This window comes from Colletotrichum navitas (genome assembly GCF_030913465.1).
Source record: "Colletotrichum navitas strain CBS 125086 chromosome Unknown LY79scaffold_44, whole genome shotgun sequence".
NCBI classification, from domain to species: Eukaryota; Fungi; Ascomycota; class Sordariomycetes; order Glomerellales; family Glomerellaceae; genus Colletotrichum; species Colletotrichum navitas.
In genome coordinates this window covers 75341-89937 of record NW_026850590.1, presented here as the reverse complement: position 1 = coordinate 89937, position 14597 = coordinate 75341, and the positions used below count along the sequence as shown (strand labels likewise).

Genomic DNA, 14597 nt, shown 5'->3' with positions numbered 1-14597 from the left:
GTCCTCGAATTCGTCGCAAAGATCGTGCAACAAGAAGGATATTTTCGGGCGGTTCTGGTTCAGTCCTGAGGTCGTCGTGTTCGCGCTTGTCCCCAGACCAACGCCACTCGTCGATTCACCAAGTGTCGCCGCGTCAACAACTATCAAGGCGGCGCATGTGCTGGATGCGTGTGGATGTCGCACGGAGCCTGCTGTGGCCATCATGGCGGTGGTCATGTGTCCTCGGACGATGGGGGCAATGACAGTGACGGAGGTGATGGTGGTCCTGGTGGCAATTATCGCCCTCCTAAGGCCTCGAAAGGACGTAACCCTCGTACGCCCGGAAAGATGACATTTATTTTTGACGCCGCGTCTCATGCCCGGCAAACATCACAATGAAGCTGTCATCGGTACCAAAACAGCCGAATACCTTTCCGAGGAGGATATTACACAGCTTGGACGTACAAAGTCTGGTTCGGAAATATCCTCGCCAAGGCTCGCGAGGGGCTGGGTTCTTGGTCTCCATCCAGTGGTTCGGCTCTCTCCTGCAGTCCGCCTGGCACGCGAGCGCCTGTGACGTACTCGCAGCGGAGGGTTTCATGACGTTCCTGGCCGAGAGTACAGGTGTCATTTTGCTCTACAGGCCTAAAGCGAAGTTTGAAAGTATCTCCTATCGCCACATGCCCCCCGGCGAAAAGAAGCCGTGGGACAAAACCATGGACTTCCTACACCCTCCACTGTGAGTACTGGTCAGCTGATGGCCGAGGCACAGATTCCGGCGAAGGAAGCCTCGTCCATGATCACCCACAGTAAGATTTACGTAGGGCAGGTTTGGTTTTGTTATGTACTGAAGCAGTACCCTAGCTCTCAAAGTCGCCTACACTACAGCCGCAGAGGGTGCAACTGAAGCAAAGAACCCAATGAAGGGCGACCACGTCCTATCCTTCTCCTTTGTAGATACTCTAACCCGCAAGAAGTTGCAGACAAAGGATGATTCTCCTAAGGCCCTAGGCACCACGCCTACCAGAGGTACAGAAGCGTTCAATTCAAATATCTGTTATTGTCTGACCAAAGCTGACTTGAAACAGCTGCCAAGAAGGGAGCCTGCCGCGAGTAGGGGGAGACGTGATTACTGAAATGTCCTGCGACGGCATGTTGATGATGCGGCGTTCTTCATCCTGAATCATAAGAACGTTAGCACGTACGAACAACCCTGCCGCCCGACTCATTTATCCGGTCGCAAGAGACATGGATGTTGAATGATATCATGGCCGGCAATGACCAGGGCTTTGCCTGGTGTGACCAGAGCGTCGACGCCTGCGCAGAGGAGCAGGGCCACACCGATTGGAGGGCTCCGGCCCCCAATGACAGAATGCCGGACTACCATCTGCTTCCTCACCAGCCCAAGGGTATGTTTCATGTTTTGCTCTCTCTACTTTGCTGACTTGTGGTAGATCTTTCGCACGACGTCAAAAATGGCTGTTCAGCTCGGAAACCAGAACACCGTCATCGGTTCTATCCGAGTCCGCCAGGACGACAATGGTATCACCTGGCTCCACCTTCCAACCGGCAATGCAGCTAATCGTGCGTTCCTTCTGGCACTTGCAATCAATGTACGTGGTTTTTTCCTTATCCTCTTTCTTCGTACTAATGCCTTGTAGGATGACGAACGAGGAGTTATCAACATGCCATCGAATGACATTGTCGACGAACCGTCACAACGGTTGCCGCCCAGGCCAACCCTATGGGCAATGTTGGCGTCTCTAGCCCTGGCCAGAACCGCTGGTTGCACTAGCCTACTGGCAACCAGAACAACCTTACGTTTCTCGGGGCCTTGGCCATCAACGTACGTTCCTTTCTTTCCTTCGTACTAATAGCTGTTAACTTGTTGTAGGATGATGAATGGGCTGTCATCAGCATGCCTTTCCAAGACATTGCCATTCGTTTCCCGACGGGCGAGAGAGACAGTCCAATCGTACGCCGCGAGGGATACTTCCGCGCAATCGTGGTTCAGTCGCACGCTCGCCGTGTTCGTGTGTGCCCTCAGAAGTGCGGCACTGGCATAAACCTGCAGACGCCCTTACAAAGAAATCACCAAATTCAGCACTTCAGCAATTGGTTACAAGCAGCACTCTGTCACACTAAGCATCTCACCGCGACAACTTCTCCCGTACTTTGGACGATATATCCGACGACACCACAGCTACATGGGTGAACAAAGGCGGGGAAGCCACCAATCGTCAAGGCTATCCAGAACGACGTTCTAATCCCGAGGGTTCGAGTTGGCCGCTCCCAGCCCAAGCCACTTCATCAATCTAGCGAATCAACACCGCACGTAGCTCTACCGCGAGTACTACGCCAAACCTACGCGTCCTACTGCACAACGCAGGCAAATGAACTTTTGGATCAAAGATCACCAAACCAAGACGTCTTCCTAAGCGTTCACTCGCATAGATAAGAAAAACGATAACAACTACAAGAAGCACCACACTCCGCATCCCAACCTCCAATGCCAATCAGCGCGAGTTGCGCGCAGGACTTTTCGAAACTTTGTCTGGCGCCCTGTTCCACGATGTCAGCTCGTGAAATCGGGATTGCTGGGCTGCTACTGCGGTCTAAGCTAGTATAGTATCATCGGGTCTCCAAACTCTGGAGTTACTGTCACAACCATGCCTCCTAAGTCTACACTTCACAAGAAGCATACCAAGCGTGTTGGCAAGAAAAACAGACAGAAACGCTACATACCTGGCAGACTCTCAAGACGGAAAGCCAAGCTTGGTGGCTAGTCACCACGCACCCTAGCCTCGAAGCAAGTACGCCTACGGGAGGAGGCTGGTGTGCTGGAGCATCTATTTGCTGTTGACGAGAGTGTGTCTGGATGTCCCATGGGGCACGCTGCGGCCACCATGGTCGTGGAAACGTTTCCTCGGACGATGGAGGTGACGATAGTGATGGCGATAACCGCCGCAACAACAACTACAAGAAGCCTTCCGTCTCGAATGGACGCAATCCTCGTGCGCCTGGACTACCCAAATCCGGCCAGCCTGAAGACAGCACTTGGTCGTGACTCAGGGGAGGGTTTGACTTCACGATGGTCCTCTCGCATCCTACTCAAGGACACTACTGAATACCCTCGTCTCTGCATGAGAACGTTCTCAAATCTACCTAAATTTGCGCGCAAATCCCGGGACACCCACGCCAAATAGAGTTACCCACTGGATGAGTACCACAAGCATACTGCGACTACATGGAACGCACCTATGTGTCGAAGTGGGCAGAAGAACTAACGGGAACGTGCAACGTCCCCCACTGGATCCGGGGACGGGCGCGGTATGCGTGCGATTTCAAGCTCATCCGGAACTTCCTTCATGACCCTACCAATCGCCTCGCCTAGTAGAGGACGCTCGCCGGTGGTCGGAATTTAGTATCTTACTGGCACCCCGAAGCGGCCTGCGCGGACGAACATTAACGTGCGCTCCTTAATCGTCAGGCGGCTCTCTCAAGTGGCACACGATAAGGGCCCCGCCAAAGAGGGGCGAAGAAAGCGGAAGGCCCCCGTGAATGAGCCTCGAACTCATAACTAAGTGTATATGTCCCACGGGGCACGATGCACTTACCATAACCGGGGTCCTGGCTCGTCCGGTGATGACAGCGATGATGATCCGAACGATGGTCCCTCCAAGTACCAAAAGCCATCTGTGTGTTCTTACCCACTCAGGGATCAAATAAGAGGGCCATGTGTGTCCATTCTGGTCACTTTCGCGACGCAAGGAAATACAGTCTACTGTGAGAATTCCTCTCACAGCCATTACCGGTGGAGGACTCCCATCACCACAGCCCGATGCCCAATGACTCCAGAAGAATGGAGGGCAGCGTAACCAGGTAAATCAACGCGACGAGTTACATATCAGCAACAGCAGTCGAACACGAAAAGACGGCCTCGCGTCCCCTTCGCTTCGCGCGGCACATTAACCGAAGCCCCCAACGACAACCGCCGTCGTCAGCGTGGCGAAAACCAGATAGCCGTGCAGTCCACTCAGATGTAGCGCTGTGTCATATTGCCGGGTCCAAACTGTCGCGGAAAACTAGCAGCCAGATTGGAACTCAAATTGATGCATGCTCGTCCGCGGTGCGGTGCAATAGAAAGGGAAGAAGAACCAGGCCACGTAGGTCAGGGTAGGCCTTGATCCATAAGAAGGCAGACGCCGACAGCGTCACCTAGAGCCCCGGCTTCGACTTGAGCAATAAGATTCTGGGCTTCGACCGGCAGGGGAGCGCGCGTTCACGAGGAAGGTCAAGGGCTACACCGCTCTTCAAGTCGCTGCCGTCCTAGACCACACCCATTTGATTGGGATGCTTGTTGGCGCCGGTGCTAACGTCGACGCTATCACGGTCGGCTGCTGGCGCTGCAAAGCGCGCACAGAAACCGACGTAATCCTTAACGCTACACCTTAAGCAGCAAGAAAGACAGTGCTCCACCTCGCCCTGTGCTATAACAACTGGAGCATAGCAAGAACTATCGTAGGCCACAGGTCGTCTCTAACAGTAGACAGCCTAGACAGCCCACAGGACGTGCTTAAATAGTTCAAGAACAGTAGGCCTAACGTTTACAGCCTGTCAGCGCTTTACAACATTAGCTGCCGCTAGACACCTAGCACTGACGCCTACGACCTCGCCAACTAGTTGGCAGCAAAGGGCAGCATTAACGTTAACGCCTTGACAGATCAAGGCATAACGCCCCTGGCGATAGCGTGCGCGGTCGGCCAGTTCAGGCTGGCTGTCCGGCTGCTGTCTCTGGGCGCGGACTGCGGCGCCGTTGTGCCGACGCGGCCGACGGAGACCCTGATCCACGTTGCGCTGAGGGCCTGTGTTATGGTCTAGTGAGGTGTGTATGTAGTTGATTGATCTATCTATGTATCTGTGTGGTGTCGCTGCTTTATGTAGCAGCCAGTGGGTTGCTTATGTAACAGCCTGTGAGGACATGGGCACACGACGGCTGGCGGTCAACAGGGGGGACAACGAGTATCTGCTGTACCTCCTTGGGCGGGACGAGGCGTTTGATGCGTTGCCGGAGCTCGTCCGGCAGCTGATCGACGGGGGCCTTGGAAGAGCTTTCCCTCCGATTGGACACCACACGAGTCTGTCCCAACACTAGACGACGCTCCGTCCAACTGCCAACGTCAGCAGGTCCGTCTCACCAAGCCAATTCACCGTCAACGCCGGAATGTCAAACCAGACCCGGGCCCTCGTGCGGTGATTCTTCGAAAACGAACGACAGCGCCATGCCATGGCGGTAGATGAGTCCACACTGAGAGTCTTCTGAAGTCGGACAAGCTATGCTCTCCACATCGCACATGGGCGTCCGACTACTTGGCTGGTTACGATGCCAAAAGGCTCCGGTGCAAGGCCGCGGCCCAGTGAACTAGGAGCACTGGGCTGCGGCTGTAGTGCCAGCAGGGGGGTTAGTTGTCAGTGCACAACAAAACGAGCCGGCGTTCGAGCTTGTTATTCACGACGGCGATCCAACTCCCGGGGTCGGGGTGAACACACTTTGGGCTACGGCCCTAAAGAGGAGCCAAAGGCTTCTTCTTAACTCTCTTCAAACTCGTGGGCGGGTAACAGGAGTTTGGTACAGGACCCGTGGCCTATTACAGGGCCACGGAGGCCACAACATGGAGAGAGTTATAGCTGAATCAGCTATATCCGAGATTGATTCTTGGCTTTATGGGTACCAGGCACCTAACACATTGTAAGCAGATGAGGACGTGGGTGATGTGCAGTAACGTAGTCGACGATGAGGAGTCACGTTGCGTCATCACCCTGCCGTGGGATACGCGAATGGAAGAGACGGGTTTTCGACGAGTGTTGGCGTTGTTGTTCTGTCCCCTCCAGGCAAGGCCGAGAGACGTGGCAACCTGCTCTGCAGTGAACTGCAGAGGCGTCTGAAAGGCAGCCTATTGAACTCGCCGCTCCTTCTTCTCTTTCCCTTCTTCTCGATGCCGTATCCGTACTGCTGTTGAATGCTCTTGATGTTGTAAGAGCACTGGCTCTGAGTCTCGTGGTAGAAGCAGTTGGCGTGATAACTCTCGATACGCCAGTCGACTTTCGCAAAGATCCGCTCAATATGCTCAAAGATCGATGGTTGATCTGCTCCGACGTCGGGACGGAATTTACCTCTGGGAACGCGTCGAGCAGGTCAAGGACATGGTTCTCGGCGCCAAAGAGATGCGTCTCGGCGACCAAAGCCAAGGCGACAAGACTTCATCCGGCACAGGCGAAATGACCATCGACACAATCAACCTCCAGTAAACATTATCCGCGCGAGGCCTTAAGAGGCCCTGCCCATTCAGTGGCAACATTGAAAGACTGCTGCAACAAACGAAAACATGATATGCACTAAGCGGCTCTGTCTATTCAGCAAGAATTCTGAAAGGCTCCTTCAACAACTCGTTACCGCTGTTAATACCGAAGGAACTCTTTCACGGGCCGAGTTGTTACAAATATAGTGAGCAAGTTCGTCCAAATTAAGTTAGCGTACATACTGCTAGAACTCAGGCTTACCTTAGTGTGGGTCTTTGTATATTACGGCAGCAAACCACGTGAGCCACAGGCGTGGCGTAGACAGATAGCGCAGGCCACCGCCGTGGCACAGGCCACATATTAGGCATTCCACAGAGCTAGACAGAAGGACCTCGCGCATGTAAGCCTTCGAATCGCTGAAGGCCGTGAGGCCTTGTGGGCAAGGCATAGTGAGCAAGCTGGGATTGATCTAGGGATAATCCCTGATAGATCAACTAAAGAATAAGGATATTAAGGCAAAGGAGGGATTGTGATGAGGTTGGGTGGCATGGTCTTATGAATCACGTGGTGGTTGATTCAAGGGGATAGATCAGTGGGATGGCCTCACTCAGACGTTGGTCTGTCTATGCATGCCCCACGCTTCGTTGCGGGTGTCGTCAGCTACAAAGATGCCCAAGCGAAGAACGCGGCGATAGAGGCACTACGAGAAGCGCTAGGAGAGGCCTGGGAACACGGGGAGGGAAGACTCACCTTTACCCAATTCCTGACACAGAGCCTGGAGGGTAAACTCACCCGTGCCGGATTCTTTGAGACTTGGTCAGGCGGCCGGATTGGGAGTGATGCCCCGCCCCGCCACGGGGTTAGCTGGGAACGTTGGGCGGCGGCAGTTGTGCCTACTGGCGGGGCAAGGCGACAGGGCCATGTTGCCGGTTTTAGTGGGAGCGCTTTCCGGAGGATTAGTGGTCCACAAGGGAAGGATCTTGTGATCTTTGACCCTATGCCTACAAGGGGGGTGACACCACGGACGCGACCCACGCATTCAAAAAGGGATTCACAGACCCAATAAGAGGTAAAAGGAGGCATCATCCATTGTACACACTCGTTATCAGTCATCGTTAGCAGCCTTAATACTCCATACCAAAATACACTGCCAGTCATTACTGTACTTTTATTCACTTAGTGAAAATCACTCTTTCTGCAATTGCTTCGTTAATTCGTACTTTTATTTCAAGGTCTTTGCAGATTAGGTCTGAGAGTCGCAAGACCTATTTATTCTATAGTTATAGAGGGTAAGCACTATATTCTTTAGTATGTACTCAGCATATGCTTAGTATATGCTAAGTATTCTTTAGTTAGTGTTTTTTAATTTACACGGTGCATAAGCCTATTACCCCCCCCTGAACTTCTGCCCTACGGCCAGATACCCCCCCGGAAGCTGGAATCCCCCCCTACGAACTAGGCACCCTTCAATTGACCCCTACCTTTTGGCCATTCGGCCGATTCGCTTGACAGTACCTTAGTTATAAGCATGGTCTGTGCCCGTCGGTATATCAGTCAACCTCTTCGTGTATGTAGGAACACGAGGAGGGCCATGATTTACACTATTGACTTGTTTTCACCTATTTTTTCTTTCACTTTCTTGCTTTTGCCTGGACTTGCTTTACTTGTTCTGCTTTACTGCTTTGCTGTTTCGCTACAGTCCCTCGCTGTGTAGCTTCGTGACACTGCCGTGCTATTCACACGTCGGCCTACCCAGCCCAGTCGACCTGTCAGATCGCTGCCAAGAGGGCTGTTTTAAAGTATTTTACTCTCTAGATAAGAACAAGATACAGCAAATTTGTGTCAAATTTCACTTGGAGTATTTTTTAAGGTTAGGGGTTTTTATTTTGTTTTTGTTTTTTCCTCCCCTAAAGCCTAACCTTTACCGCCCAATACAATACTACTTAACGAAGTTAGAAGCATACATAAAAGTACCCTTATAGCTAAACCCAAAGAAGAGAATTCGGGGATAAAGATATGCTTGTGTATAATAACAAACATACGTCCCTCCATCCAGGCCAACGTCGATAGAGAAAACTCGTTCCACTCCCCCTTTCCCGTTAGCTTGTCAGCAATACCACCTCTAGCACCATATAAATGGAAGCTAGCAGTTGTCGTATTCCATCTTTACAAGATTTCAAGGGACTTGAACTCGTCCGGAATGTCGTCAATAGAAGTCACATTGGGGTCGGCGGCAATGGCAAAGCTAGGGAAAAAGATTTGTAGTTAGCAAAGTTATGGAATCAAGGAGGAAACTAATCAGATGGAAAGCTGGAAGGAAAGGGTAAAAAAGAAAAAGAAAAATATGTCTGTATATAATTCGGACGAGATGGGAGAGTGGTAAAGTGATTGCATACTAGATAGGAGAAGAGAATAAAAGTCAGCGGTCAATCTCATTAATTTTGGGGCGTGTCTCAGCAAGAGTTCATACCAGTTTGTCGAGCTTGTCAGCTTCAAGGCCGACAAGGTTGAATTCCGAACCGTCGACTAGGACGAGGGTGTCGGGCTCCTGGCTGGACTCGCACTTTTGCACCTGCCCCTCGCCGGCCGGGTCCAATTCGCCGATGGCGCACGTCTCGTCGGCCTCGGGAGCCCGCTTCCTGTTGACGAAGCCGTAGCCAGCGCCGGTGAAGAGGAAACCGCCGGAGCGCATACAGATCTCCGTGGCGCCAGCAGAGAAGATGGTAGAGCGACGATTGCGGCAGTCGCCGCCGTCGTAGCCCCGGCACTCAATACGCCAGTTGGATGGGATGTAACGGAAGAGGATGCTCTCGGCCGTTGCGCCCACGCAGCAGACGTTGGGTTCCAGGCCCCTGCAGACACGGTAGTTGCCGCTGCAGCTCTGGCCAAAGTGCTTCTGGATATCAATGGCAGAGACTGTGGCGGCAAAGCCAACGAGAACTTTGAAGAAGTGCATACTGGAATGAGAGTTATGAGTGTTTGGGGAATATTATAGCGGTGATTTTGGGTTGTTATTTGTTACTGCGGCTGCTTGCTGGTTGAGGGTAGAGTGAAGGTTGGAGTTGGGGACGTCGCGAAGCTTTTATACACCTCGAAGTCGCCAACCGAGATAGTCACAGACGCTCAGGTTTTGAGTCGGTTGAAAGAATGCACCGTGTGAATAACTGCTTGATGGCTTTAGATTAATTCTTGGTTCAATTATGTGGATCAACGTTGCTGCAATGCAGAACAATGACATAACTACGTGTCATTCTCAGAGATGTTTCCTATCCACCGATAGACAGAATATGCCTCATTTTAGGGCTCAAAGGTCTCTGGGTATTACCTAGATGTCTTAGTGAATACCTAGTTAAGGTTAAGGGGGCCTTGGTATCCTACTGTGTATAGCACGGTGTTTACAACCCACTGCAGAGAGATGAATATATGTCCGCCTCACGTCAGACAGGGTTCTGTTGTATCAAAGGATATGGCCAGAAACAGCAACTCTCAACGCTGACAACCTTGGCTGTCAGCCATAGCGTTACTTGCGGGTGACATTGCATTGGAATATTGGACTCAGCTGCATTTTGAAACTAGTTGCGGTCCTTTCCGCACGATTATACCATGCGTTCTTAAATTGAATTCACTCTTAAAGGCTTGAAAGTCTCGGCTAGTCCACTTGGCAAGGTAGGTTCCGCTGCTTCTGTGATTTTGCCAATCCTTAACGTACGTAAGACTCTACACAGTCAAGACTAGATAGTGGGTACTAGGCAAATTACAGTCCTTGATCTATTATTCACTGCTCAGGCTAGCGTTAGATATTTTCTTTTTCCCTTTCTGGTAGCTTTTCCTCAAGGGGCCTGCCTAGGGGTTACGAACCGTCCAACGCCACAGGGCAAGTTTACCCCCACAGGCGCCTGGCAGCCACGAGACAATCTGCCTGTAGTCGCAAGGGTGACACGTTACAGTAAACGCAGCTATCTAGTTGCAGGGTGTTGTAGTAAGCAGTGATTGGGTAACAATAATCGATTGGTGATGACTAGAAAGGCTGCTTGTTGTTGATATTATGGTGGCTAATACGTGCCAAAAGAGCGCTTAGATAACCCCCCACTTCTGCACCACCTCCGCATTTAGGTTGAAATGCGGGCACTTGCACATCGGCCGGGCGGGCCGGAGTGGAGCAATTGGCTGAAATGGCCAAGGATCCTACGTATGCTTCGCATCCGAGTTTCCGAGGACGATGTTGCTGACTTCTTGTCAGAAGGTGGTTAGAAACCTATACACGAAGCTGGTCTCTTGAACCAGAAAGAGCCTCCGACTGCAAGCGACTGAAAGCTGCAGAACTTGTGTAAGTTGGTCGACACCATGAAGGAGTGTGGTGAATTCTGGTATGGGTGTATGCTTGGGGGGTGTCTCGGAGCTCACATGGTGAGGCCGTCGCCCAAAAGGGGAATCCTCCCCCCGCCCTTCAAAGTTCGACGACGAAATCATGAAGCTTCTGCTGGACACGCTCTGCGATCGCGTATCTATCGATCACCGCAGCAAGACCTTGAATGTCATGGCACCAACCTACCTCGACATCGCGCCAGATCGGAACCCGCGACATAGTAAGGACTTCATTCAAGTCGGGTGCGGTGAGTTGGACACCCAATTCCGAACGGCGGAGACGGAGAAAAAGGGGTCTCCCGCTGCGATAGAAGCAAAGGTGATAGTTTACCGGGGTTTTAAGAGTTGGATCATGAACTCCAATGTCTCTGCTGGGTGTCCTCTTGAAGACTCAGATGACCTAGAGGCTATTGCCTGCCTGCAAGGATACAACGACTAGCGCAACTACGCACCCAACAGCCGTTCGCCGGACTACAGTCTCTTCCCCCACCAGGTCATTTCTAAATATCCGGCTTCCCTCGCTTTCCGCTTGAACAGGTCACAGGGAAGGATCCGTTGGCTGTCTCGTTACAAATAGAAAGTCGAGGCCATAGCATGGTGACCGCAACCAGAAGGTCGAAATGAAAGAATTGTGCCCGTGGATAGGATAAAGAACTCAACAACAGGTCTGAATAATCAAGGAAAGAGAAGAAACTTATTGCGACCAAAAGAATTGGGATGGCGGGATTGACCACAGACCAATGCAAATTACTTGGTTGATCTTGCGTCTCGGGTGTTCCCACACGCTTTGCCCGCTTCGCCCAGCTCATTTGTAAGATGGCAACAAGCAATTAGCCAACAATACGATCGCCTTTAATCAAGGTGATATGAAGGCACCCTTGACGGGCTGTAGTACCAACACGCCCCCTTGCGACGCCTTTAAGGAGGAGGCGAACGACTCGCTTGGCGGCCGGGTCCACCATACAAACCCGTTGTTCTTAACAAAGAGCGAACTGAAGGACCACGTAGCGGTATTCGTAACTCAAACATTACATGATATAATGAATATCGAACAGCGTGTCTTGACATGCAGACGTGGTCGACGCGTATATAGCCATGTCCTCGGCCCGCCGCATAGTACTGGCACTTGGACAGTACAGTAACAACACGCCTCCCAATCTATAGACTAGCCAGCCAACCTAGTTCGAGCTTCCAGTGCCGACGACGTTCGTTCGGTATCTCCCAAGAGTCCATCTCGTCGTGCGTCAACCTAGACCGCAGCGCTCCAGTCCGTTGGGGTCTCACAATCCCATCTCACCCGGCCCATACAGACTCGTAGGATGGGCAAGAACAAGCAGCAGAAGAAGAAGACCCAGCTTGAAGCCGTAAAACACCTTGTTGTACTGTTCGACATCGCCCTTGATGTGAGGCAGCTTTCGCGGGACCTTGCCTCGAGATGGCGACGGTACGGCACAAAGTTTGAATCGATGTGGTGCTCGTTCAGCCAAGAAGATCGCGCCGAGATACTACACGTTGCTATGCCAAGAACGGAAGGAGAAGGGAAAGGAGAATTTGATTTTGTCCCTTACTGGGACTTGGAGAAGATGGCCGAGGACCCCAGCATCCTCGTCAACACGCTCAAGCACAGGGCGACCGCGAAGCTCCCCGAACAGGCCGTCATGAGCTCCGTCAACGGCCCCAGCGACCTCGAAGTCATCACGCGTGCATTCCCAGAGCAAATCGCCTGGGGGCTCCGACGCGGGGACGCGTACATTGCCTTCTGCGAAGGGGAGAAGTACGGCGTCCCGCACAAGGCCACGAACCGAGGGGCGGCGGCGGCCGCCCTGCTGCCGCCCGGCAAGGACGACCTGTGCGTCCCCGTGGTCTACGGAGACCTGGTCCTTCTGAGGCAGAGCTTCATCATCGGGACAATCGGCACCGTCTTCATGCTCATCTGGGACTGTGACCCGGAGGAGCAACCGGGTCCCCGGATACCCGTCAACCCAGAAGAAAGCGCTGCTCGCTTGAGGGAGGCCCTGCGGCTGCAAGAGCCGGCGGCCGACGCAGTTCACGAGTCCGCCCTCGATATCGCACGCAAGAACAAGGGCCTCGTGGGCGGCCAGTGGGGTTCCCTGGGCGTGGCGACCAGGGTGCTGAGGGACAGGGTCCTCTGCTACCTCTGCAGCCTGCCCGATCAGGTCCTCGACGAAGCCCGCGTGACAAACAATACAGTCGTGGACAAAGACCTTTGCACCTGCGTCTTCGACGTCGTGAACGACGTGGCCAGGCACCACGCGTTCTGGACGTACCTCGTCGCCGTCATGCCGGAGATGCAGGGCCTCGTGGAGGAAGAGGAGGACGGCCCGGGCCGCGCCGTCGTCCTCCAGGAGATGGCGCACGTGTGCCACATGGGCTTCCAACGCGCCCAGATCGCCCTCAAGAGATTCCTGCAGAAGAGATTGGAGATTGAGAAGAACGAAAAGGCCATGTTCGTGAAGCGGTGCGGCGAGTATGGCGGCGACGGCAACACCCTGGTGACCCTGGCGGTCAGCATGGACGAGCTGGATACGGTAAAGCCGCCGATCGATCCTTCGATGCAGCAAATCATACGCCTCTGCCAGCCGGAGACCACGGCCGAAGCGGCTTTCGAGTGGCTCCAGAAGCTGAGAGATCTGTGCGAGACAAGCACAGAGGCATTGGAGCAGCTGGAGGCTTGGGAGGCGGACTCGCTCGCTGACCTGGTGACGATGCTCACGCTCATCGAGAACCTGACGGACGCAGCGGCCCTGCCCCCCGTGAACGGCAAGAAGAGGGTAAAGGGCCTCTTCGTCTCCAAGTGCCAGCACGTAGACAGGGACCTCTGGGCCCTGAGGGACGAGGTCGATCTCACCCCGTTCACCGTGCCGCCGGCCAGACTGGGGAAGCCCGAGGTCGCCGCCGGCGCTCTGGAAACCATCAGCGAGTTCTGCAGGAAGAAGACGGGGTCCAGCGTCGAGGGGAACTACGACAAGGCCGTCAGGGAAAGCCTTTCGGAGCTGAGGAGACGGTTGGCGCAGGCCCAGACCAAGCAGCAGAAGGGAAAGGCCCCGGCGCCGGCGCCGGCCGGCCCGAGTTCGTTCATCGACAAGATACAGGACAGCCACGACGAGGGCGAGCAGCAGGGGAGGAAAGAGAAGGTCAAGACCCGGCCCGCGGAGGGGCCGGAGGCGGGGCTACTTCCGCCCGCTCCGCCTACTCCGCCACCGCCGCAGGCGCCCGAGCCGGAGAAGATCAAAGTCACGGCGGCCACGGCGGCCGTGTTTGAGGCGCTGTTCGACCGGACCCAGAACCGCCGGCCGATCGCCTTCCCTGCCCTCGAGGCGGCGATGGCCGAGCTGGGCTTCACGGTCGACTCGCACGGCGGCGTCGGCTCGGCGACCAAGTTCGTCCCTCCGGCAGGGTCGGGCTGGCGGCCCGTCACGCTCCACCGCCCTCACGGGGCCACGAACAAGATCGAAGGGTATCGTTTACTGATTGCAGCCTCGCGATTCAGAGAACATTTTGGATGGGATGCAGAGACGTTTGAGGTCGTCTAGCAGGGCTGGGGGGGGGGCCGGTCATCCATGGGATGAATCATCGTGGGGCTTTTTGTTTGGACGCCGGCTGGCTGGCTGACTGATCGCCAATGTGTTTCGTTTCTCGATCACGAGTCGGGTAAGGACATGACATGGTGTCCACGCGCGGGGAAGAGAGAGAGAGAGAGAGAGAGAGAGAGAGAGAGAGAGAGAGAGGACGGGTCAAGTCAGTGCTTGAGATGTTGAATCGCGACAGGCCGTTGCCGTTTTGCCTAATACTTAGGTAAGTTGTACGAGTCGGTCGTAGAATAGACTCTTTTCATCTTCCATCGCCCTGTCACATCCCGAAACCCCCCTCCCGAAGGGCAGTGGAGGGGGTGCTCCGGGCCGTCTCTTGGATGGGATCACAGACGTGAGTAA

At 53.8% G+C, this 14597-nt stretch overlaps 4 protein-coding genes across 4 annotated transcripts; 3 read left to right on the top strand and 1 right to left on the bottom strand.

Annotated features, from left to right (window-relative positions):
- Window positions 1-355: 355 nt before the first annotated feature.
- Window positions 356-2417, top strand: LY79DRAFT_581045 (uncharacterized protein; the record flags this gene model as incomplete). Its single annotated transcript, XM_060560167.1, has 8 exons — window positions 356-440; window positions 623-788; window positions 836-1008; window positions 1351-1388; window positions 1434-1592; window positions 1775-1825; window positions 1874-1954; window positions 2319-2417. 8 exons carry the CDS (start codon window positions 356-358, stop codon window positions 2415-2417), a joined length of 852 nt encoding a protein of 283 aa, XP_060412447.1.
- A 6031-nt stretch (window positions 2418-8448) lies between these two features.
- Window positions 8449-9308, bottom strand: LY79DRAFT_690074 (uncharacterized protein). Its single transcript, XM_060564727.1, has 2 exons — window positions 8783-9308; window positions 8449-8524 (listed from the first exon to the last, which is right to left on the bottom strand). The coding sequence occupies exons 1-2, from the start codon at window positions 9233-9235 to the stop codon at window positions 8486-8488; spliced, it is 492 nt and encodes a 163-aa protein (XP_060412446.1). The 5' UTR covers window positions 9236-9308; the 3' UTR covers window positions 8449-8485.
- A 1450-nt stretch (window positions 9309-10758) lies between these two features.
- On the top strand, window positions 10759-11184 carry LY79DRAFT_558518 (uncharacterized protein). The gene has a single exon (XM_060558189.1). The coding sequence runs from the start codon at window positions 10817-10819 to the stop codon at window positions 11081-11083; it is 267 nt and encodes an 88-aa protein (XP_060412445.1). The 5' UTR covers window positions 10759-10816; the 3' UTR covers window positions 11084-11184.
- Window positions 11185-11702: 518 nt separating this feature from the next.
- On the top strand, window positions 11703-14198 carry LY79DRAFT_660491 (uncharacterized protein; the record flags this gene model as incomplete). The annotated part of the gene is made up of 1 exon (XM_060562770.1): window positions 11703-14198. The coding sequence occupies exon 1, from the start codon at window positions 11964-11966 to the stop codon at window positions 14196-14198; it is 2235 nt and encodes a 744-aa protein (XP_060412444.1). The 5' UTR covers window positions 11703-11963.
- Window positions 14199-14597: the final 399 nt, after the last annotated feature.